This window comes from Xenopus laevis, chromosome 2S (genome assembly GCF_017654675.1).
Source record: "Xenopus laevis strain J_2021 chromosome 2S, Xenopus_laevis_v10.1, whole genome shotgun sequence".
NCBI lineage: Eukaryota > Metazoa > Chordata > Amphibia > Anura > Pipidae > Xenopus > Xenopus laevis.
In genome coordinates, this window is record NC_054374.1 from 40,006,381 (window position 1) to 40,030,418 (window position 24,038).

At 41.2% G+C, this 24,038-nt stretch overlaps 2 protein-coding genes across 2 annotated transcripts in view; one reads left to right on the forward strand and one right to left on the reverse strand.

Annotated features, from left to right (window-relative positions):
• LOC108709359 (mediator of RNA polymerase II transcription subunit 31-B) overlaps positions 1 to 13,222 on the reverse strand; it is a 65,594-nt gene extending 52,372 nt beyond the window's left edge. The window contains exon 1 of the mRNA XM_041583690.1: positions 12,833 to 13,222. Within this exon, the coding sequence (XP_041439624.1) occupies positions 12,833 to 12,923 (91 nt within the window). The 5' untranslated portion in view covers positions 12,924 to 13,222. The remainder of the gene's footprint in view (positions 1 to 12,832) is intronic.
• A 1,244-nt stretch (positions 13,223 to 14,466) lies between these two features.
• Positions 14,467 to 23,887, forward strand: LOC121400499 (protein kinase C delta type-like). The gene is made up of 10 exons (XM_041583691.1): positions 14,467 to 15,937; positions 16,382 to 16,494; positions 18,396 to 18,563; positions 18,751 to 18,842; positions 19,850 to 19,912; positions 20,373 to 20,511; positions 20,662 to 20,853; positions 22,167 to 22,295; positions 22,969 to 23,292; positions 23,532 to 23,887. The coding sequence occupies exons 1-9, from the start codon at positions 15,511 to 15,513 to the stop codon at positions 23,080 to 23,082; spliced, it is 1,437 nt and encodes a 478-aa protein (XP_041439625.1). The 5' UTR covers positions 14,467 to 15,510; the 3' UTR covers positions 23,083 to 23,292; positions 23,532 to 23,887.
• Positions 23,888 to 24,038: the final 151 nt, after the last annotated feature.

The window sequence follows — 24,038 nt, forward strand, 5'->3', positions numbered from 1 at the left end:
GGGATTATGCAGGCGCAGCCAAGGGAGACCCAAGACAACAGGAATGGATGGGCAGGAAATAATTAGGAACGATAGTCTTTCTTTATGCAGCGTCCCAACCTGCACAGGCAATTCCCCAGTCGTCTTGGAGATAAATTCAGCCTCCAGGGGTCTGTCGTCAATGGCAGTAACACGAAGCGGAGTGGACAATGGGAATAAGGGAACTTCCATGTGTTTGGCGAAAAGAGCGTCCATGAAGTTCCCAGCAGCTCCAGAGTCAATGAAAGCTGAGCCGACAATGGTCTTAGTGGCTAGGCGAATCTGTAAAGGAAGTAGAAACCTGTGAGTGTTCTCTTGAGACTTCGGAGTAGTGCCCCCTACATGAGTTACCCTAGATATACCTCGGGGAACAGAACTCGTGGGCTTCACCGGACAAGAATTCTCAAAATGAGACTGTCCGCCACAATACAGACATAAGCCAGCCATTCGTCTACGGAGTCTTTCTTGTTCGGAAAGACGAGCCCTTCCAACTTGCATCGGTTCCTCCGGAGGGGAAGGAGAAGCTTGAGCAGCCGGAGTTTGCAAGAGAGGTCTCTGGAAGCGAGGTGCCAACATGGGTTGAACTCGTTTACAACACTCCCTCTCTACTTGATGCTCTCTAAGACGAGTGTCCACCTTGATGGATAGTGCAATCAGATCTTCCAGCAGATCAGGGAACTCCCTGGAGACAAGATCATCTTTAATGCGAATAGACAGACCTTGATAGAATACAGCCTTATAGGCATCGTCATTCCAGGAAGTTTCAGCCATCAAAGTTCTAAAGTCAATAGCATAGTCACTGACACTGCGGTTACCCTGTCGAAGTTGCAGAAGACGAGAAGGGGCATTAGTGACCCGACCCGGGGCATCAAACACAGTACGAAATGCTTGAAGAAAAGCCTTGGCATCAAAAGTCAGTGGAGAATTCTTCTCCCAGAGAGATGTTGCCCACTCAAGCGGTTTGCCCACCAAACGAGACATCACATACCCCACCTTGGAACGTTCATTGGGGAAGTGCGAGGGTTGAAACTCGAACTGGATCTGGCACTAAGTAGCGAAACCTCTGCAGGCCTGTGGGTCCCCACTGAAGCGAGGAGGAGGCGGAATACGAGGCTCACCAGACGAGAAACCTGTGCTAGACGAGACGTCCGCCATGGGAGGATTTGCAGCCGCTTGGGAAGCAGGAGGCGCTGGAGGCACTCGGGAGAGAAGGGTATCGAGTGCCTGTCCTATGCGGTACTGCTGGGCTTCATATTCCTCCATGCGGGATGCCAGTCCGCGGAGCGCTCGACCAACATCAGGCGTAGCTTCCTCAGTATGATCCATGGCCCAAGTATAATGTCAGGGAGCCGGGAGCTCCCTCCAGGGAGGTAGTCAGGATCGAGGAGTCCAATGGGTTAATTCAAAGAGTAGTCAGGATCCAGGCAAGAGTTCACACGCAGGCAGAATTCAGCAAAGTCCAAAGTCCAGGCAAAGGGTCAGGAAATCAATCAGGAACAAGATTTTAGCAAATAAAGCTTCACAGGAAACCCAGGATACTATAAGGAAAGTAGTCCTATACTTGGGCGCCATTCTGGCGTCTAGTTGGCGTTTTTATTTTGAATTTGGCGCCATTGTGATGTCATTGACGCCCTTGCGCCGACGTCGGCGTGCTGACGTCATCGCACCGGCGCCGCTACCCACGTGGCGGCCATGGGCGCCGCCATTTTGGGAGCGACGCCGGCAAGGAGGGACGTGCCGCCCGGAGCTCTTGGACCTGCTCCGGGCGGCGATCGTGACAAGAATGACTGAAGTCAGAGCACAAGTCACATGAATGAGGGCACCTGGCCAACTTACAAAATGTCTAAAGCTATGTCAGATTTCAAAATTATATATAAAATAAACGTTTGCTCTTTTAAAAAATGTATTTCAGTGCAGAATTCTGCTGAAGCAGCACTATTAACTGATGTGTTTTGAGAAAAAAAAAAGGTTTTCCTGAGATAGTATCCCTTCAAGGAGAAGGTAGAGGTGGAGCAAGTGCCATTTTGGCAGAAGAAGTGTAGGGAGGGACATATGCTTGTGTAGGGAGAGAAAGAACAAGAGTGAATTATACTTATATAATACACAAAAGCCATGAATATCCTGTAAATTATATCCTTATAAACGGTGAGTTCTGATGTCATCAGTTATAAACGGTGAGTTCTGATGTCATTTCTTTCATATGACTCACTGAAATTTGTGTATTATAATAAATAAAGTACCCCCAGTTGCAAAATATGAGGATATTAGAAGTTACCTCGGAGTTCCATGACCTGTATAAAAACACTCGGCCGAATTATGGTCATGAAACTCCTCGGTAACCTATAATATCCTTATATTTTACAAGAGGGGGTACTTTATTCACAATATAACCATCAGAGTTTGCAGAGTCCTGAAAAAGCATTGCAAATGCACATAGTCTTGGTAGCTAAAATGTCATATAGAGGCACTTTACATGCGGTGATCTGGCATAATCCTGTCTTCCAGATCTTAAAGGGCAACTAAATTCTAAAATAGAATAAGGCTAGAAATGCTGTATTTTGTATACTAAACATAAATATGAACTATCTGCACCACAAGCCTAATGTAAGGACTTACCCCGGTGGTCTAGCGGGCGGCGGGGACCCCCGCTGTGTCTCCGGCAGGGACGTCCGCCGCATGCTGCCTTTTTCCTCCTGTGCCGGCTTCCCTATGGCGCGCGGCATGCACTTCCCGGTTTTATGCGCCGGAGTGATGATTCAAAGCATTTAAAGGGGCCTTGTAGTAAAAAACACTGCCTGTTGTTGGGTTCTATTTGTAAAGTTCCTAGGTGCCTTTCCTTCATGTATTTTTTCTGATATTACTGGTTCGACCCTTACTTTGCCTGTGACTATTCTGATCCTCTCCAATCCTGACCTTTGCCTGCCAGATTACTCCGACATCTCCGATCCTGATCCTAGCCTGCTTGTGACTACTCTGACCTCTCCAATCCGACCTTTGCCTGTCCACTGACTATTCTACGTTCTCCTATCCTGATTCCAGCCTGTCTTACAATTCTCTGCTTGTGCTGGCGCGGCCTGCCTGTTTCTGGTGGTGTTCTTCCTTCCAGTATCCTGGTGAGACGATTGTGCCCCTTTACTCGTCCAGAACCGCTAGCTTTGCTCCTCTCCCAAACAAGACCTGGCGGCATCTGATTAGCTGAGGGCTCCTCCCGAGGTGAAAGGCAGCGGTTAGAGGCAGAAGTGAGAGCCGAGACCAGGGAGCTTAGCTTGGGTTCTGGATATAGGGTGCTGAACGTGACACTTAACAAACAAATAATTTATGCTTTCAAAGTTGGCCACAGGGGGTCACCATCTTGTAACATTGTTAAACATCTTTGCAAGACCGTGCACATGCTCAGTGTGGTCTGGGCTGCTTGGGGATCATCATTAACAATTTAAACAGCACAAGTCAAATAATATCTGCCAGAAGCCGATACAGCAAGACTGATTAATGATCAGAATATGCAGACTGCACTGGGTCCTGTGTTGTCATGTAATCTAATGTGTATTTTATAGTTTTTGTATTGTTTAATACAAACTTTGTCCAACTCTGCAGAACCAGTGGCTGCAACAAAATAATCCTCCTAATAGAATCCCAGTTTATCTGTTTAAATCTGGCTCCATGATCTTTGTCCTTACAGCTGGAGTTGGAAACAGTAGAGGGGATGTAAAGGCGACAATAAAATTCAATACAAATCTCCACACAGTCGCTGACTGCCCTACAGTGAAACAAACAAAGCTGCATGGGTTCTGCATGGTGGGGGCTCCTCCTGTTGCTCATAAGTATGATTGTTTTCCTGCAGAGCAGTTAGGGACAGTCTGACAACTCCTATTCACAGCAGTAAATGAAGGGAGAATTTCACTGCATACAGTCAGGTTTCTTATAAAAACGTATTTTGGAGATAGATTTCTTTTTCATGAAAGAAAGTAAAAATGGGATTTTATTTTTTTTGCTTTTACATGCCCTTTAAATAGAGACCCTTGCTGCTCACAGACAGGCATATACCTTGTGTAAAAATGTGTCTGTTGTGTTAAATATTTTTAGAACGATGGTGGAATGGGCAAAACAAATGTTAATAATGAATATGTTTACATTGGCTCAGTGCAGGAAGGTTAATGAAGTGGGCACTGAAAATGTCTGGGCTCTCCAGCAGCTGCTCTTATTACACCCTGATGTTTCCGCTCCTGTCAGTAATAATAATAATAATTGATAATTAAGCATACCTACTGAAGTATTGGCACCTATGATTTAAAAGTTACTTTCTATAGAAAAGCCATGTATTGACATACAGATACACTCCTCTAACCAGAATACACTAACACTGCCTTTACCCCTGGGTCTCTGACCTATCCCAGACCCTGCATTATGGTTTCTTACTTGTGCAGAGGCTCTAACAGTGCTGTCATGGGGGTTATTGAAATGTATGTGAGGCAAGAACATAATATAACATAAGATAGTATTACTTAAGATCTATATGTAAACACTTAGCCCACCATATGATCTGCTGTGGATCTTACCCTGGGTAATGTTCAAAAATGTACATTTGAAAATAGCCGCGTACGCGGATGATTTACTATTTTTCCTCACTAAACCTGAGACTTCTATTCCGGCGCTTAATCAAACATTTCACACTTACGGTACTCTTAGCAATTTTAAGATAAACTTTTCTAAATCCATGGCACTTAATGTTTCTGTACCAGACGCCACTATACAAGCCCTATCCACCGGTTTCCCTTATAAATGGGCCACGCGAACACTTACCTACTTAGGTCTCCTTATCTCTAAGGACATTGCGAATTGGGCGGATCTTAATTTAAAACAAGTTATATCGAAGATAAAGAAAGATCTCAATGCATGGAGAGATAAACCTATATCGTGGATGGGAAGGATGAATGTCGTAAAAATGAACATAATGCCCCGAATTCTATATATCTTCCAAACACTCCCTCTACAACTGGGAGATACCCAGTTGCACCAACTTCAAAGCCTGATAAACAATTTTATATGGCAGGGCAAAAAAGCTAGAATTAGTCAAAAAATGCTAACGAAACCTAAAAAACAGGGGGGAGTAGCACTCCCCGATTGCAAGATGTACTATAATGCTGCTGTCTTACTACGAATACTCGATTGGTCTCATTACGCTAATGTTAAACTCTGGATAGAAATAGAGCAGCAGTCCACGTACTGCTATCTGTTGCATTTACCCTGGATAGATAACCTGTATAGAAGATTGAAGCACCCCGATCATCCTCTTTTATCTAACACCTTAGCTGTCTGGGATAAATGCCGTACGAAGTTCTCTCTCACAACTTATCCATCGCCCTTAATACCCTTGATTAACAACCCGGCCTTTCCCCCGGGCTTGCTGCCTAACAGCTTCCAGGACTGGCTTGTGGATGGGAACCTCCAGCTTATCCACTTTATGGAAAACAAAACACTTCTTCCCAAAGAAAAACTGCAAAACTTACCACACTTCAAGCAGATAGATCACCTTAAAGTCGCACAGCTCTCGCACTATTTTCATAGCTTAGGCGGTTCACAAACATTAGGACGAGACCTTACTGACTTTGAATTGGCTTGTTCGGCACATGATCCTCCAAGTCATGGCATCTCTCGCCTCTACAAACTATTACAATTACCTACTAACTGGGAATCAGTCTCATTTATACAGAGATGGGCTAGAGATCTCAATCTCCAGTTAGAGGAGGTACAGATTGCAAATATTCTCTCAAAACTACTCAAGAGCTCCACGTGTTGTCGCATACAAGAACTGAACTATAAGATAGTAACGAGATGGTATTATACTCCTTCCAAATTGAAGCATATATACAAAAACTCCAATGGTATTTGCTGGCGTTGTACAAGAGAAACAGGCACTTTATACCATATATTTTGGAATTGTGACCTCCTGCGACCTTTCTGGACAGAGGTCTGCTCACTGGCTGGGCAAATCCTGGGAGACAATGTGGCGGCAGATCCTTCGCAAATATTGCTCTTTCATAATACAGTACCTATGGCGGTTTTTAATTCGGGTCTAGAGCCCCAACTGCTTAATGCCGCTAAAATATTGATACCACTACACTGGAAAACGACATATGTGCCTACCATTAAAGATTGGCTTAACAAAATTACGGAAATTTGCAGATTCGAGGAAATGTCATCCCATACCCCTGATCAATTCGCGAAATTCTCTACTACCTGGATGAGATGGTTCCTATTTAAGGAAACTGAACTTTATAAATCCTACCTTTCCTGAGTTGTGGACTCAGTACCACCCCGCTGCACCCCCTCTCCTTTCTCCTTTTTCCCCCTCACCTCCACCTTCTTTCCTACTTACACTTTTACCGTTGTTTCGTTTATGTCTGTCTCCTTCTGTTTTGGAGTATACGGAGTCCTAGCTGTTCTGTTGTGAAACACTGTTGACCCGCACTTGTAAGTTTGTTATTCTGCAGTCTCTTACCACCAACAACCTTGTATGTGACAATGTAGATGTTTGCACTACTGTTTAAGACATATGTGGCTTGGTGCTGTTAATGTGGTTACAGTTTTTGTATCACTGCTAATTTCCAATAAAGCTCTTTTGAAACTGAAAAAAAAAAAAAAAAAAAAAAAAAAAAAAAAATGTACATTTGAAAATGACTACAATTTCTAGCTGGCAGACACCGCGGCCTCAGCAATAATCAGTCCAATTATGCTGAAATCTTGGCTTGCAGTTCCTCTGTAGTTACAACAGGTAGCAATCTGCAACATACAATTCACAATTTCCAAAATTTCCTGGTTTTTAACTTTTTTGGATGAAAACTTTCAGCATCAAAATATACTATTCTTGCCAGTACAGGTATGGGACCTATTATCGAGAATACTCAGGACCTGGTTTTCTGGATAACGGATCTTTCTGTTATTTGGATCTTCAGAACTCAAGTCTACTACAAAATCATTTAAAAATTCAGGGGGTTATTTTTCATTATTATTTATAAAAGCCTGAATGGTAAAAACTCCAAAAAAAATTTTTACTATAAAATCTGAATTTTTTGTGGGAATAAAAAACCTCGAATTTTTCAAGATTTATTATACCTCGAGGCTGGAAAAAGTCCAAATCTGAAAATACTGCTTCAACCTGTCGAAGTCCTGTAGAAGTCAATGGCAGAAGTCATATTTGCAATTTGAAGATATTATTGTCTGTGCTGGGTTTTGTACGATCATCCGAACATTTCAGGCTTTTCTGCTGATTTCACAAATATTCTGACTTTTCAGGCATCAAAAATGTGAGATTTTTCAGGTGACAATTCAAAAAGTCATGGTTTTCATGTGGCAATCCGAAAAAGTCTCAGTTTTTAATGATCCGATTTTTTTTGTTTGTTTGTTATGATAAATAAGAGTAAATAATGGATTATAGTTTGGTCAGGTTTTTTTTAATTAATTGAAAATTTTGGATTCAAGTAAATAATCCCCTAAATAAACCCAATAGGCAGGTTTTCTTCCAATAAGGATTAATTATACAGTTGTGTTCAGAATACTAGCAGTGCGACATCACTAACCTGAGCAATCAAGTGTTTTTGGTAGAAATTATAATTTGAATAGGAGGTTTAACTCTGACATTTCTGTATCCCATCCAATTAGATAGCAGTTCATGCTGTGGAAAGGTTGAATGAGAAGATGGGGTCTCTACTTACCGTACTGTTCCTAGGGCCCCAGTCTGGATTAATCTGATAGGAACCAGTACTAGGCCAGTGCTTCTTATCACTGAAACCTGCACCAGGCCAGGGTATTATTGTAAGAAGCATCTTTACTCCAGTCTGTGTAATCCTCACTGTTCTGGGTTGTGTGTCTGTAACATTTCTACACTCACAAGTATTACTGGCTGAAGGGAACATTACCCTCCTGTCATTCTAAAAACTTGTCTATTACATAATTAATGCTGCCTGCAACGTAGTGTTTTAGATTTATCTTCCTAAATCTTGTTTAGTTCTGTAAAATCAAAATTTTACATAGAACAAAAAGAGGTATGACATATTTGTTGATTGCAAAAGGAAATAAGAAGTTTTCAGTTAATACAACTTACCCTTTGTTACTCATGCTACTGAAGGCAGCAACAATAAAATAATGGTAGAGATACTATACCTACTGCTTACATTCATCTTTTGTCATTGCAGGCCTAGACACCCTTCAGCAGCGAATTTCAACAAATATACTTGGGTGCACCGGTGATTGTGGGGCTTTCTGGCGTGATTTATCACTTGCATTACACAGAGGCTACACTATGGTGGGTAGATATAGGCAATGGCATAGATCACTTTTCAGATGATTTCCCATGCCATACCAAATATTTACTCTGATTCCACCACAGGCATCAGACTAACAAGAGAAGGGCGAATCTGACCTGTTTTGCTGAAAATTCACAAAAACTGAGAAAATTTGGCAAAAAACATTGGTCTATTTGCAACAAATTGAACAAAATTTTTTTGCCACATAACACATTTTTTCACCCAATCTATGAGCATCATTTTCGCAGCGAAATTTTGTGAAAAATTTCGGTCATCACTAGTTAACAAATTTTGTTTGCAAATACTTGATTTGGTGACACAAGTTTGTCTTCTTATATATTTTAATAGGAACTGTAGCAAATCAGCATGGTTTTTAATTCTATACTGCTGTAGAGGGAGACATCTGAGCCCAGTTTATATTTTCCTGTGTAAGAACTGAACCCATTGTATTCTACAGAGCTTTTCTATCTGCTGTGCAACCTGTGTCTTTTCTCCTTTTTAAAGCTTAAATGGCTGCCCCAGTGGCTATACAGCAGCATATTTTTATAAACCGTATAGTTTTTTATTAAGCAAACACACACAACTAGGGGGTTGGTGCCGAGCAGGCGGCATGGGGATCCTGTGCATGACTGGAGGGCCTGAAATATGGGAAAGCAAACAGAAGAGGTAAGTACATTGGACTTCTGCCTACACTTCTCTCTGACCTGACTGCATATAAAACACTCATTTGTTGGTGTTACTGGTCCTTTAAACCTTCAATATACTGGCTGACAGGCTAGACTGCTCCAGTTTATTAAGCATATTATGTGAACTAGATGTGGAACTCCATAAACATATATATTTAGTAGGCTAATATTGGTAATACACACAACCTTGTTATTTTAGTGAGGTAGTGGGTATTGTGAAGGTATTTATATGATGTATATAGATGCTAAAGGGATTGCATGTTCCACTACCAGGAGTTCCAGCAGTCAATGTTTTCAGCACAATTTGAGTAATCTGAAGCATTTTGTTTTGTTAAAAGTCCTTAGCCACAGTAGCAGGATAAATTTATTCAGAAACCAAACAACATTTCATATGAACTTGGAGAGCAACATATCTAAGCGATCCAGTTTCATTATGAACCATCTGCTTCTGGTGGCTCTTGAGAGCAGGAGCCCGACACAGAGGATATTGGGACATTATACCCATTTTAAGCTTCCAAAGCAAAACTAGAGCCTCTTCAGTGACTGTATAACTCTACTCCGATGCCATAATAATGGGCACATATTATGTACAGACTGGAAACCAGCAAATTACCCACTGGTAGTCTCTATAGTCAGAATGTAATGCTTCCAGAAGGATTGCATTTGTAACTATAAGTGCCAAAAGCACTGCCTGCTCACAGTATATTCAACATTCTTGAATGCAAGTGAAACTATTATTCTAGGGTCAGTTTCCAATAATTTATATTATCACCAGATTTCAGAGCAGAAATAATCGAGTTGAATGAAGGCGTTTAGGGTGTTCACATTAAATAAGCTATGCAACAATATGTCTTTGAAATAAATGGGTTCCTACTGTGGAACAGATGCCTTTGATACTTCATTTGAAGAAAAGATGACTCCTTCCATTAAGCAATGCATGGTTACCATTTGGTAGTAATTTATTTCACCTGCTACAGAAACAGAAAACTACAACTTTGCTCAAGACACTGGGAAAAACATGGTCCTTGTCCTCTTTCATTGTCACTCTGGAGATGGTTTTCACTGTCCATCTTACATGGCCACTATATATATCGACACAAGAAAAAGACAACTAGTCCACATGTACAAGGTGTAACATACAAATCCCTGCAATGCTGGGTATGTGCATCAAACCTCTTTAAATGTACCTATTTATAATTTTTTACAAATCAATTACAGGCACTTGAGAGTCTTTGGTTGGAACAAACCAACATTGCAAGATGATTCTCCTTCCCCATAGGAGGCCAGATTCTTCCAATGGGGTCAACAAGCAATGACTCCACATTTATCTGCTCACAGTACAGAATGGGAAGGTTGTGCATCAGACAGGGCAACCTGTGAACAGAAAAGAGAAGTATTAAAACTAAAACAACAAAAATAATTTTAGCTAGAAAACCATACAAAGTGACATTTCTGAAAATTGCCTAAAAATATTGCAATTGGCCGCATTTATCTTAGCATTTCTTACATACAATTGTAAAACACCCTAAATATTGATGCCAAGGGTCTACTTTACATATTTGATGCCCAATATGTACAGATAAACATAAGCAGATGGCATGTGCGGACCCCAAATAAAAATAGTGCATATGAATTTTCTCTGCTGCCGATTCACCTTCTGTCGGCTAAAGCTGAGAGAATTGCTGATTTCTGCAAGGACATACATAGTATGTCCTCGGCAGTTAAAGCCCCTGCCTGCATACGTGCTTGGCAGGCAAAGGGTTAAACCATGGCATAATTAAAATAAGGTGAAACAAAAAAATCTTTTCTACCCAGCTTTCTTTCTACCAAAAGATGACATTGGGGGGGCTATTTATCAAAATCCAAATGTTTCAGATGTTTTAAATAAAACAAAATCAGACCAAACTAGAATCCACGATTTGCCCTTATTTATTATTATAAAAACTCGAAAAAACTTGGATCAGGAAAAACCACTACTTTTATTGGATTGTAGCATGAAATCGCGACTTTTTCAAGAAATCCAAATTTTCCAGATTTGAAGCCCAAAAAGCCAGAAATATTTGGATTATTGTACAAAACCCAGCACACACAATAATATCTTCAAAATGCAACTGACTTCTACAGGACCATGACAGGTTGAAGATGGAGGATTTTCTGATTCTGACTTTTTGCAGCCTCAGGGTATAATAAATCTCCAATATATAGGCTGCACAATAAAAAATAATGTTTGCATTTTTTAAGCAAGCCCTGTGCGTGCTGAGTTATTGCTGTGGATGTGCTTGCAGAACTACCACTTGGCATCCAGGGAGTCGATGGATTCTTTTTGTGTGTGCCCTCCATTACTATGGATTTATATATATATATAATATATATATATATATATATATATATATATATATATACACACACACACACACACACACAAACAATGCAGTCAGCCGAACATGTATCTGCCCCAGGCTTTGTGCAAATTTGGTATCCTACACAACACAAGTCTCTTATCATACTGGGCTACAATCAGCTGCTACATGAGCTCTGTTCATACAGGACTGGAATAATAGAGGTTGCCTAATTCATTCATACAGTTATCTCTCAAATATGTTACATTACTGAAGGCCAATATACTTAAATCATGATGTATCCCGTGTTTCTGCATTACTAGTCCAACTGCAGGCATTTATGTGCAGAAATTAAATCAGCATGGCAGCTACCTTCTGGCCTCAACCTCAATTGAACAGGTCAGAGAAAGCAATGGAATCAGTGCAGTGAAAAACTGTCATCATTGAACTGAACTGTATAGCAGGGAATGGCCAAGCTGACCTGGCACCCTAGGTAACCCACCCAGCCACCTCGCCCCTCATGTGCATGCACAAACATGCCCACACATACACAGTGACATTGCATGGGGAGCAGCAGTGACAAGAGGGGAGATTAACAATGGGATTTGAGTGAACCTGGACTAGGGGTAGGTAGAAGACCCTTCACAAGGTACCTGCCCAACATCTCCCTATTTTTGTGCCCCAGTCAGGTGCCTCTTCTGCCTGCCTAACCCTGCTGTATAGTCTCCAATACCTACATACAGATTACCAAAATGTTGTGCACATGTCATTGTAAAGTATCATAAAGTATATATAAAGTATTTACAAAGTGCCAACATATCCCGCAAGTGCTGTACAATAATTGGGTATATACACTGAACATACAGATTACATACAAAGCAACCAATAACCAACACAAGAAGTAAAGATGCCATATATAAAATAGTGTACAATAGTGTACAATTGCTGACGTTTAGGCTGACACGACAGCCTTTCTGTTGTGTCAGCCGAAACGTCAGCGTTTGTCTACTGAATAAAGACATTTAAACACTTCTAAGACTTGTGAGTGCGATCTCCATTTCCAGCTTTATATATATATATATATTATATATATATATATATATATATATATATATATATATATATATATATATATATATATATAAATTTGTTTGATTCACAAAGAATTGGAGTGCGGGTCACCCGTACATCTCAATGAAAGACCGGTTTTCGAGTGCGGCTGCTTACTAATGAATAGATAGAGAGATAGACAGACAGACAGACAGATAATTATGAAAAGGACCAGCACTCCATTTTCAAAAATCACAATAATTTATTGTAGTGTATGTATACATACTTAGTAAAAGTGGGAGAGTAAATTAACACTGGCAGATATTTATAGTTTGAGGGAAAAAAAGCTTTAGCCTTTTGCACTATTCACAGTTTAGCAGGGGGGGGAGTTTGAGAGCGGAGGGGGAATGTGGAAAGCAGCCAGCCACAAACTTACCCAGTTTTTTCAGAGCCCAGATCAGTATGAGGCTGTCTGCAGCTGTTTGGTTGTTCTGGCGCTCGTTTGCTCTTCCCTGACAGAGGAACATCACAGGCAGGAGGCGGGCCTCATATTGAAAATGATCCCGGCAAACTTCAGTCACAGTGTGCAGGAAGAAAAGCTGCTCCTGGGTCCTAATGGTGAGCGATCTGCCGGCCCTGTGCTCCCCCCACACCCTCCCTCAGTCTGAGCAGCAGCCAGCAGGGCAGTCCTACACCTTACAAAACGGGCGCAATGTATAATAAGGGGGTGTGTGAGTGTGTGTGTGTGTGTCCATACAGTTAGTGAGAAGCTGATGCCCAAGAGACAGGCTGCTGGTATTGTTCCCGGAAGAGTCACCCACAAAACTACACTGCCAACTATATCACTTGTATTGTATTGTTGTGTCTCAGTCTGTGGGAAGGGGGAGCCTCTGGGCTCTGAATCCACGGGAAGGAGCCTCTCACCATGCAGCCCCTCTAATACCAGTTTCCTGTGCTCTCTGGTGTCACCCCCTGGTGTCAGTGGGGTGGGAAGGAAACTCTGTGTGTGTCTGAGAATGTATTTTGTAATCAAACTTAAGCAACTTGTTTGTGTAGAATTAAAGGAAGATTAGTTCAGTGGAAATGCTGCCTTGGTTTATTGGGGTCTGAGTATTACGCACCCACCATTGAAAAGATGTGTCAGTAGCCCTGGGGTAAAATGCAGGGTTTGGTGCAATTGTTATTGTTATGGCACAGTGATTAAGTTGGGTTGCTCATTATACTAGCATCCTATATAAATGGTGTTTCAGCAGACACCAAGAAGTGATTTGTGGGTTGGATGGTGTTTGGACATAATTAGAGGCCACAGCAAATCACTCATTTCCATTCCACTTGCTGGCAGGGCCACCAACCAGGTGACTGGTGGGCTAATAATCACATTCCTCCTAACTTGGTAGAAGGGGCCCCTGATTACTGATGGCAACCCTGAGTTACTGGGCAAACATGCTCAGCGTCAGTCCCCAATTCTGTGTTACTCACACAACATTTTGGGGCAGATTTATCAAGGGTCAAATTGAATATTTGAAATTCGAATTTTCTACTTTTCTTATGGTCAAAACTGTCAAATTCAACTAGGGATTTATTCAAATTCGATTCGAGTTTTTCAAAACATTCAAATTTGATTTTCAAGATTTATCTTAAACTGGCCATTTAAGAACTCAAATTCGACTATTCGCCTACTAAAACCTGCTGAATTCCTGTTTAAGTCAGGAATCAATTTGAAGTTTTTTGCAACTCGAATCGAGTTTTTAAAAATCAAATAAAATTTGATTCTAATTCGATTCAAGTTTTCTAGGTGGATCCTATTCACCCGAGTTTAAAAAGTGTGATTTTTATAATAAATTTCTATTGGTCGAATTTTGAGTTCATGGGGAAGAGATTTTCAGCAGACTTGCTTCCCGTTGGTTGTGTAGATTTTCAGCAGGCGGCAAATGTCCACCTTCCATTGCCCTTATTAGGACTGGTTATTTTTTGGCCAAGGGATTAAACTAAATGGCTCTTATTTGTACATTAGAAATGCAGAATGATTCTAAAACAAAGTGCAATTTAGGTTTGAGTAGGTACCTGCTTAAAGAGTCTACCTTGACGTGGTGGCAGGCTTAATAATCCTCTGGCCAAAAGTGTTTCATTTATTTTTATAGCTCCCATTCCTGTGTGGCCTTTATACTGTGCGGTGGGGAGGGAGTGGGGGCCAAATAATTATATTATATGGGGTCCTATGATTTCTAATGGTGGCCCTGGGTGCAGCAACCAAATTGAGCTTTGAACCTTGACACTTTCGATTTAGTTTAAGGGCTCCATTAAGCAGAACAATAAAGAGCAGCCTGGGAGGAAATTAACCGATGAGGCGAAATATTCATTAAATATACACTATATAGTTTTGTATTGAAGTGATCACTACTGATAAAAATTAGACCTGGGATCCACTGCCAGATTCATACAAATAGACCCTCATTTTTTGATTTTGGGTGATTTTACATGCAGTGTTGTTTTTTAATAGCCTAAACACACAACACCAAAACACCCAACTTTGCCCTTTTTTCTGGGCTACTACAAAATGCTATGGATAAGCCCCAAATCCCTCATGCCATTGCCCGTAGACAAAGATTTCTATATCCACATTACAGAATGGACACTTGCCCACACTCTTGTCACATGTTTAAAGGTCAAACTTAACTTATTTATTACACATATTTAGAAAGCACGAACATATTCCTCAATGCTGTACAATCAATGGATTTACACATTAAATTTACAAGAATACAGAATGCCCAAAAGGAAACCTCAGTATGTTGTAGATGGACATAATGAAAGCAATTTAGAAGTTATTTGCATCAATCTGTCCTCTGATTCCTGGTGTCAGTGATTGTAAGACTAGATTTTTGCTAATGGCACAAGCTACTGCTATTGGTTGTATGTCTCACTGCTGCTAGTCACATGATTCTCCTGAGTAAACTGTTGGTTGTCAACTGCCACTGCCCAACTGTCTTTTGGACGGTGGAGAGAGAGGGAGCGAGCGAGAGAGATTGCCACATCGGATGCTATAAAAGAAGACAAATTTTGGATAAAACGACATAGAATTACAATAAAAGGAGAAGGAGAAGGAAGGCGAAGATGAAGAAGAGGAAAAAGAGGAGTTTGACTCCAGAAGAGAGAGAACTTCCACAGGATGAAAGTGGGAAGAAGAAGGAGAAGAAAGCCAAGAAGCAAGATGCAGATGAGAAGACCAACTCCAGTCGAAATAGGAAGAAGAGACGCACTGAGAGTAAAAAAACAATCCATGTTGGGGAGAAGCCCCCTGAAGATGGAAGGAATAAAAGAAAAGCTGTAAGAAAAGATCAAACAAAGAAGAGAAAAGAAAGTCTCTCAGATGTGACCAGTAAACCTGAGAGCAAGAAGAGAAAACAAGAAGAGAAAGAAGAAACAACTAAAAGTAAAAAGAAAACCGGCTTAGAAGAGATGAAAATTCCTCAGAGCAGCAGAAGAAGGAAGGAGCAGGACAAGAGGAAAAGACCAAGGAGCCCAGAAGATCCATTGGAAGGTAAGGGGAATATCTAAGAAACATATTTCATTATTATTTTTTGTTACATCTACTTCTAATTCTTTTTAATATAGAGTCATGAAAGTTATTTAACTGCCCACATTGATGGGTCCTGTTGGGGGTGGGTTTTCCACAAATCCATCCATCTGCTTTAATTAAAACTTCTGTATGTTTTTAGAAAACATATATTGTTAGGTGGACAGTTAGGACAGTTAGGGAAAATTGAAAACCCCAAAGGCTTAAATAAAATCCCTCTTACACTAAATGCTAGGAATACTCACAAATAATAAAGATAAAGAGTTTTTCTCTAAATGTGGGTGCTGCCTTAGCCACCATTTATTGTTATGGAGATACTTATAGGTAGATAGATATATTTAGGAAAGTATACAATGCATAATATATTTTGATATGGGCTTTTGACTGAATTTGTTTTGTTCCCACAAGGTGGAAGTGGAAGTGCACCGAAGAAATCCCATGTGGATGAGAAAAGACCAGCCCCCCTGGACATACAGAGGTACAAATTCCACCAAGAGCTAGGAGAAGGCACGTTTGGACAGGTGAGTGCGGGGCCTCCCAATATAGAAATCTCTTTTGTTATCTGACATAAATCTGTACAGAAAACATGGAAGTACAATCAAGCACTTGGCAATGTCTTTAAAGGGGTTGTTCACCTTTGAGTTAAAGGGGTGGTTCACCTTAATTAACTTTTAGCATGTTATAGAACAGCCAATTCTAAGCAACTTTTCAATTGGTTTTCATTATTTATGTTTTATAGTTTTATAGTTATTTGTCATTTTCTGATTCTTTGCAGCTTTCAAATGGGCATCATTGTCCCCTTCTAAAAAAACAAATGCTCTGTAAGGCTACAAATGTATTGTTATTGCTACTTTTTATTGCTGATCCTTCTATTACGACGCTCTCCTATTCATATTCCAGTCTCTTATTCAAATCAATTCATGGTTGCTAGGGTAATTTGGGCCATAGTTACCCAATTGCTTAAAATGCAAATTGAACAGATGCTAAATAAAAAGCTAAATAACCCAAAAACCTTCAATAAAAAAAATTAAAACAAATTGCAAATTATCTTAGAATATCACTCTCTACATCATACAAAAAGTTATCTCAAAGGCGAACAACCCCTTAAACTTTACGTATGATGTAGAGAGTAATATTCTGAGACAACTTGCAATTGTTTTTAATTATTATTTGTGGTTTTTGAGTTATTTAGCTTTTTATTCAGCAGCTCTCCAGTTTGCCGTTTCAGCAATCCAGTTGCTAGGGTGCAAATTACCCTAGCAACCATGCATTGATTCGAATAAGTGACTGGAATATGAATAGGAGAGGCCTGAATAGAAAGATAATAATAAAAAGTAGCAATACCAATACATTTGTAGCCTTACAGAGCATTTGTTTTTAGATGGGGTCAATGACCCCATTTAAAAACTGTAAAAAGTTAGAAGAAGAAGGCAAATAGTTTAAAAACTATAATATAATATTGATGACTAATTGAAAAGTTGCTTAGAATTGACCATTCTACAGCATATTAAAAGTTAAATTAAATGGGAGGAAGACCTAGGAGTCCTCACTGACCAACAGTGGGAGTCCCTCCTCAAATCACCCAACAGAGTGTCTGTCAATCCCAGACACCAAATTCCACAGTTATATTTGACACATAGAATCAATCCTAATCTCTCCCCTAATTGCCTTAGATGCAAGAAGTCAGAGGTTACTCTAGTACATACACTATGGGCCTGTCAGGATATTCAAAACTATTGGACAGCAATTGTGGATATGTTATCCGAAGTGTTAGGCCTAAGGTTGGTCCATGATCCACTAGTCTATATATTGGGTCTGTTTGCAGGAATTCAAATGCCCTCAACCACAAAAATGTTTCTGAACAAAGCTTTGTTTCAAGCCGGGAGGTTGATATGCCTTAATTGGAGGTCGGACAGGCCGCCCGCCCCCTGACTTATGGGTTAGCACAATGTCCAAAATTGGGACGCTAGACTTCCTTACTCTAAGAAAAAGGGGGCAAATGGCAAAATTCCATCAGATCTGGTCCCCTTGGTTGATGAAATTTCCCATTCCCAACATACTGACACAGGAAAACCTCCCTTAAGCCTCACAGTAAAGTAATACAAACGCATATTTGGTTATATACAGTATGTTTTATTAAATTCCGTTATTGCATAAGGTGTATATTGTTCCATTTTTGTGCCTAATTGTGCTGTACAATGTCAAGAGAAACTATGTCCTGCTATGCAAGAATACAATTCTGTAATGTTTATCTCGCTTCATGACTGTCAATAAACGTACCTGAACAAACAAAAACAAAAAAAGTTAAATCAAAAGTGAACCACCACTTTAACATTCTGATTGACTCTGATATTATCAGTCATTCATGTTGTAAGCAGCATTCAAGACACTATAATTTCTAATCTCTTTGTTCTGCTCTTAGGTGATGTTGGCATCATATACACCGAAGAAACAACTTGTGGCAATGAAGACGGTGCCAAAACAACCCAGCAAGGGCAACTATACCTGCATCATGAAGGAGGCCCGACTCTTGAAGATCGCCAGAGGATGCCCCTTTCTATGCCATTCTCATGCCACGTTCCAGTCCGAGGTACAGGACACTGTTTATATTGATACATAATCTGTTTCATGAATGGTTTGACTTTCTAAGGCCAACTTAATGCCCATAACAAGGGAAAACACCCTTTGATAACTAACTAGTCCCCAATTCACCTTGCTTGCTGAACAGTTCTGTGCCATGTGTTTCTCACTAATTCTTCATTTGTCTCTCTAACCAGCTGCATGCCTTCTTTGTGCTCGAGTATGCCGGCGGGGGAACACTGCACAAAGTTATTGGAGACCAAGGAAATCTGTCAATGAAGAACATCCAGTAAGTGATACGATTCCTACTATAGAGCAGTGCTGTCTAACTGATTCCCACTTGTGGGCCCCCCCACATGAAATTCTGCCTGCTGTGACTTACCATGTGTAAAGTTTAAAATGTATCACTACAGATATTAACTGGCCCCTGCATTGTTTAAACCTCAAATTCAGACAGTAATCTCCCCTGAATTGTCCACACTTGTAACACCTCTATATTTCATACCCCTAAAGCCCTGTACTGTTCACACCTCAGACGCAGACTGAAAGTGCTCATATTGTTCACTTGTTCACACTCAGATGAAGGGGCACCAGCATTATGTCACTGTATGTAACACAGTATGAACTGTTCATCCAGTCCAGGTCAGTGTCGTACTCACCCACAGAGATACCAGGAAAAGTCCCAGTGGGCCCAGGTGTCAGTGGGCCCTTGTTCTGCTAAACATTTGGCCTATTTCATGACCATTCCCTATTTCTTTGAGAACAATGAGGCTAAATAGATGGGATAATAAATTATAGTAAGTAAAGAATAGAGACTAGGAGAATAGAGGTTGAATGAGGAGAGGAAGAATAATAGTACTGAGAGTGGGCCCCTGATTTATGGTTCTTTGGTGGGCCCCCAGTCCGACACTTTTCCAGGTTGTGCCAATGCTCCCACAGGGCTGAGCAATACACAGAGGAGCTTGGGAGTAGGAGAGCAGACTTTTTGTGCAGGACTGCAATATGTCAAACTAATGTTTCAGGCAGCACAAAATGACAACTGTAGAAAGTCATTTACAAATTAATTGAATTAATACATTACAATGTCCTTCATGTAAATTGACACACTGCTGTGTATTGGTTCTTGGGCCTTTGCCTGAATAAGAAAGGTGTGTGCACAGTAGCAGAACCAGGGCACCACTGATTTGTATGAAAGGACAAGAAAAGTCAAATTTAACAGGTGATAGGTAACCCGCATGATATTTGATAAGTATCCCCCATGGAATTAAGCTGGTTGCTTTTTTTTTTTTTTTACAGATTCTACACTGCAGAGATGGTGATAGCCCTACAGTTCCTTCACTCCAATGGCATCATTCACCGGTGAGTAAAATCTCAGGTCTCTTCTCTATTCTATTCACTGGTAGCATGATATAGTTCACATCTTGATATCTCTTGATATCTCTCTATACTTAACTTTGCTAACTAACAGTAATGTTTGCACCCCTTATATCTGGTGCAGTCAGTTAGGGCCAGTTCCTCTTAGTGAATCACACTCTGTCCAGACTCACAACAAATTGGGATTTAAGCCTTTCATTTTAACCAAGCAATGCATCTTTTTCTCTGTATAATCTGCCTTTACTGTACCACCTCTTGTTTTAAATATCCTTTATCTGTTGCTATTTTCTTACTACTTAACTTTATTGCTTCCAGATGGGCCTATTCCAAAAATATCTATTTTCTTTTACCTTTTAATGTGCATGTACTTACTTACCCCTGACTCACTCTCACACGTTTCTCTTTCTAATATTTCCTGCGTTAATTTCCTGCGCTTATGTTGCAGTGATCTGAAGCCTGAAAACATCTTGGTGGATAACAACGGGCACATCAAGATCTGTGACTTCGGCCTCGCTGTTGAAGGAATGATCGGCGGAAAGAAGATCAGCGGATTGACAGGAACACCTGGATACCGTGCGCCGGAGGTCAGCAATCTTTTTTTTTTTTTATCTAATTTATACACAGAGGAATTCAAATCTATTTGTCTTTTTCTATTTTGGACACCTTTGCTGTGTCTAGTTTATATAACTGTGTTTCTGTTACTCAAGAAGATAATTAGTTCTTTTTTTCTGAAGGTTTTGTCATTGGAGAAGTACGATGCTGCAGTGGACTGGTGGTCCTTCGGGGTCATCATGTACGAAATGGCCACCGGCAGACAGCCATTTGCCCCATCACTGGTTTCTGCACAGGAGTTGTTTGAGATTAAGGAGAGAAAGCTTGAATACCCGCGTCACATGAGCCAGGAAATGCTGGACCTTCTGCCAAAGGTAAGTAGAAACAATTACACACCTTCAAGTGAAATAATGTCACATCAAAATTTGGGGTAAGGTACATGGGGCCACAGGGTACATGGGTCAGGTACATGGGGGCACAGGGTACATGGGGGCACAGGGTACTGGGGTCAGGTACATGGGGGTACAGGGGTCAGGTACATGGGGGTACAGGGGTCAGGTACATGGGGGAACAGGGGTCAGGTACATGGGGGAACAGGGGTCAGGTACATGGGGGTACAGTGGTCAGGTACATGGGGGCACAGGGTACAGGGGTCAGGTACATGGGGGCACAGGGTACTGGGGTCAGGTACATGGGAGTACAGGGGTCAGGTACATGGGGCACAGGGGTCAGGTACATGGGGCACAGGGTACAGGGGTCAGGTACATGGGGCACATGGGTCAGGTTCATGGGGGAACAGGGGTCAGGTACATGGGGGAACAGGGGTCAGGTACATGGGGGTACAGGGGTTAGGTACATGGGGGTACAGGGGTCAGGTACATGGGGGTACAGGGGTCAGGTACATGGGGGCACAGGGGTAAGGTACATGGGGGCACAGGGGGTCAGGTACATGGGGGTACAGGGGTGGTACAGGGGGTCAGGGTAACATGTGGGCACAGGGTACAGGGATCTGGTACATGGGGGCACAGGGTACAGGGGTTAGGTACATGGGTGCACAGGGGTCAGGTACATGGGGCACAGGGGTAAGGTACATGGGGGCACAGGGGTAAGGTACATGGGGGCACAGGGGTAAGGTACATGGGGGCACAGGGGTAAGGTACATGGGGGCACAGGGGTCAGGTACATGGGGGTACAGGGGTCAGGTACATGGGGAACAGGGTACAGGGGTCAGGTACATGTGGGCACAGGGTACAGGGATCTGGTACATGGGGGCACAGGGTACAGGGGTTAGGTACATGGGTGCACAGGGGTCAGGTACATGGGGCACAGGGGTAAGGTACATGGGGCACAGGGGTAAGGTACATGGGGGCACAGGGGTAAGGTACATGGGGGCACAGGGGTAAGGTACATGGGAGCACAGGGGTCAGGTACATGGGGGTACAGGGGTCAGGTACATGGGGGCACAGGGTACAGGGGTCAGTTACATGTGGGCACAGGGTACAGGGATCTGGTACATGGGGGCAGTACTTTTAAATAGAGTGACGGGATTCCATTACCTTCTTCAGGTTAATTTCCACTAATGTAAGCAGTGCTCTCATTTCAATTTAGAGGGCTAAATATAAATACATTTGGTGGTGCCTGACTTTACATCTGTTATATTCAGATAAATGTTTGTTTTCTTTTTTAGCTTCTGGAGATGAACAAGAGCAAACGCTTAGGAGTAAATGGCAACATCAGGAAGCACTCATTCTATGCCAGAATCAACTGGAGTGAGCTGGAAAACAGAAAAATAAAGGCACCTTTCCAGCCCAAAATTGTAAGTTTATAACTGCACCAAGCAATGGGAGTCGGGAAGGCCAAGTTTTTTATTGGGGAGACTAATAGGCTGTTTACTTTATTGGAGCATTTCATAGGCAGTTGGTTGGTCTTTGCAGAAACTGAGCTTCCATATACCTTGTCATGTCATATTTTTCTTCTTTGCATGTAACTATTAAGCTATTTTAAGGGCATAATACTTGAACCCTCTTAACATTTTCAGGCATATAGCCTGGAGAAACTAAACTGCTTATAAATATATTTCAAAGACCTGCAATTGCCTTTGCACAGTCCTAGATTTATTACTCATTTATTGCTCTGCAGCAGCTTCACAGTCCTTGACCCAGTTGTGGGTTCCCTGTATATCTGTGAGTTGGTAGGCTCTGGCCATATATGTGACCAGTGGACCCCTGTCATTTTACGCCTTCGCCCATCAGACAGATCGCCAGCCACTTCAAAAAATCTTTTGTTGGGTGTCAGTAAAGCGGTTGGAAAATAACACTGAAAGAGTTGGGAAACTATGTATGACTCCATTCCTCAAATTGTCCTAATACATGTATGGGGCCTGTTAACTGAAATGTTTGGGTTCTTAGCTACGTGTCATATATTATATGTTCATGCTTAAAATGATATATAATATAATACAGCAAAGTGTATTGCTTTCTTTTTGATAGCCACCAGCAGATAAGTTACCAATCATACATCCAGGATTCTGCGCTGAGACATCTAAGAGAGCTAATGTGCAAGGCTTCTCCGATGTGGATTCCAACTGGAAATGGCAGGAGTAAAGTGTTTTCTGTGCTCATGTGGACTAACCTCAAACTCCCTGTACAGCAAGTGATGACGGCAACGTACCATTCATGGCCAATTCCATCAATGAATATCAGATCTGCCGTCTACTGTCTAGTGCAAGTGTACAAGTGTCTGTCTGTACAGCCAACTACACCAACACCACATGGGATCCTTGACAGAAAGTAGAAAGAACTCGAGGCATAGTGGTAAGTGAAATGAAATAAATTAGAATGGGAAAGATGAGATAGGGTTACTTATAGAAGGAGTATTAAATGATAGTAAAGTTGTTGAGGTATTAATGGGACTTTCATAACATTGAGGCAACTTGCTAGTGTGCTTGTGCTCTTAGACTCATAGAAATGCGTATTTTACATGGGAGGGGACATCTATTTATAACGTAATTTACAGAGTTATGCTATGAACAATGCACTCTTTTCTTCTTTAGCACACAATACATCACAGGAGGCCCCACCAGAAGAAAGGAATAGCTGCAGTCCGGATTTTCTAAATGGACTTTCTAACAGACCCTTGGATAAGGGTAAAAATGTATACTGAACATACAGTGCACTTATGGTAATCCAGTGCACTGTTAATTAACACCGTTCAGTATACTTCAGTTTCTTTATATAAGGTAAGGTTTAGGGGTAAGTATAGCATTAAGTAAGTTTACTTCCTTTTCTAACTTCCATCCCATTGTTTTACTGTTTTCTTATAGATAGGATGTTATATAGAAATAGAAATGTTAGGATTCCTTCTCCTCTTTACCCCTGTCCCATTCTTTTCTTTTACCATTTTCTTTTCTCATTTTCCTCTTTTCTCTTTTCCTCTTTTCTCTTTTCCTCTTTTTCAACTTTAATATACTGTAAGTTAAGGTAAAAAAGGGTGGGTGGTATCTTATATTGGAATAGGAATGTTACAATTGTTTCTTGCTCTTCTTTTATGCTCTCCTGTC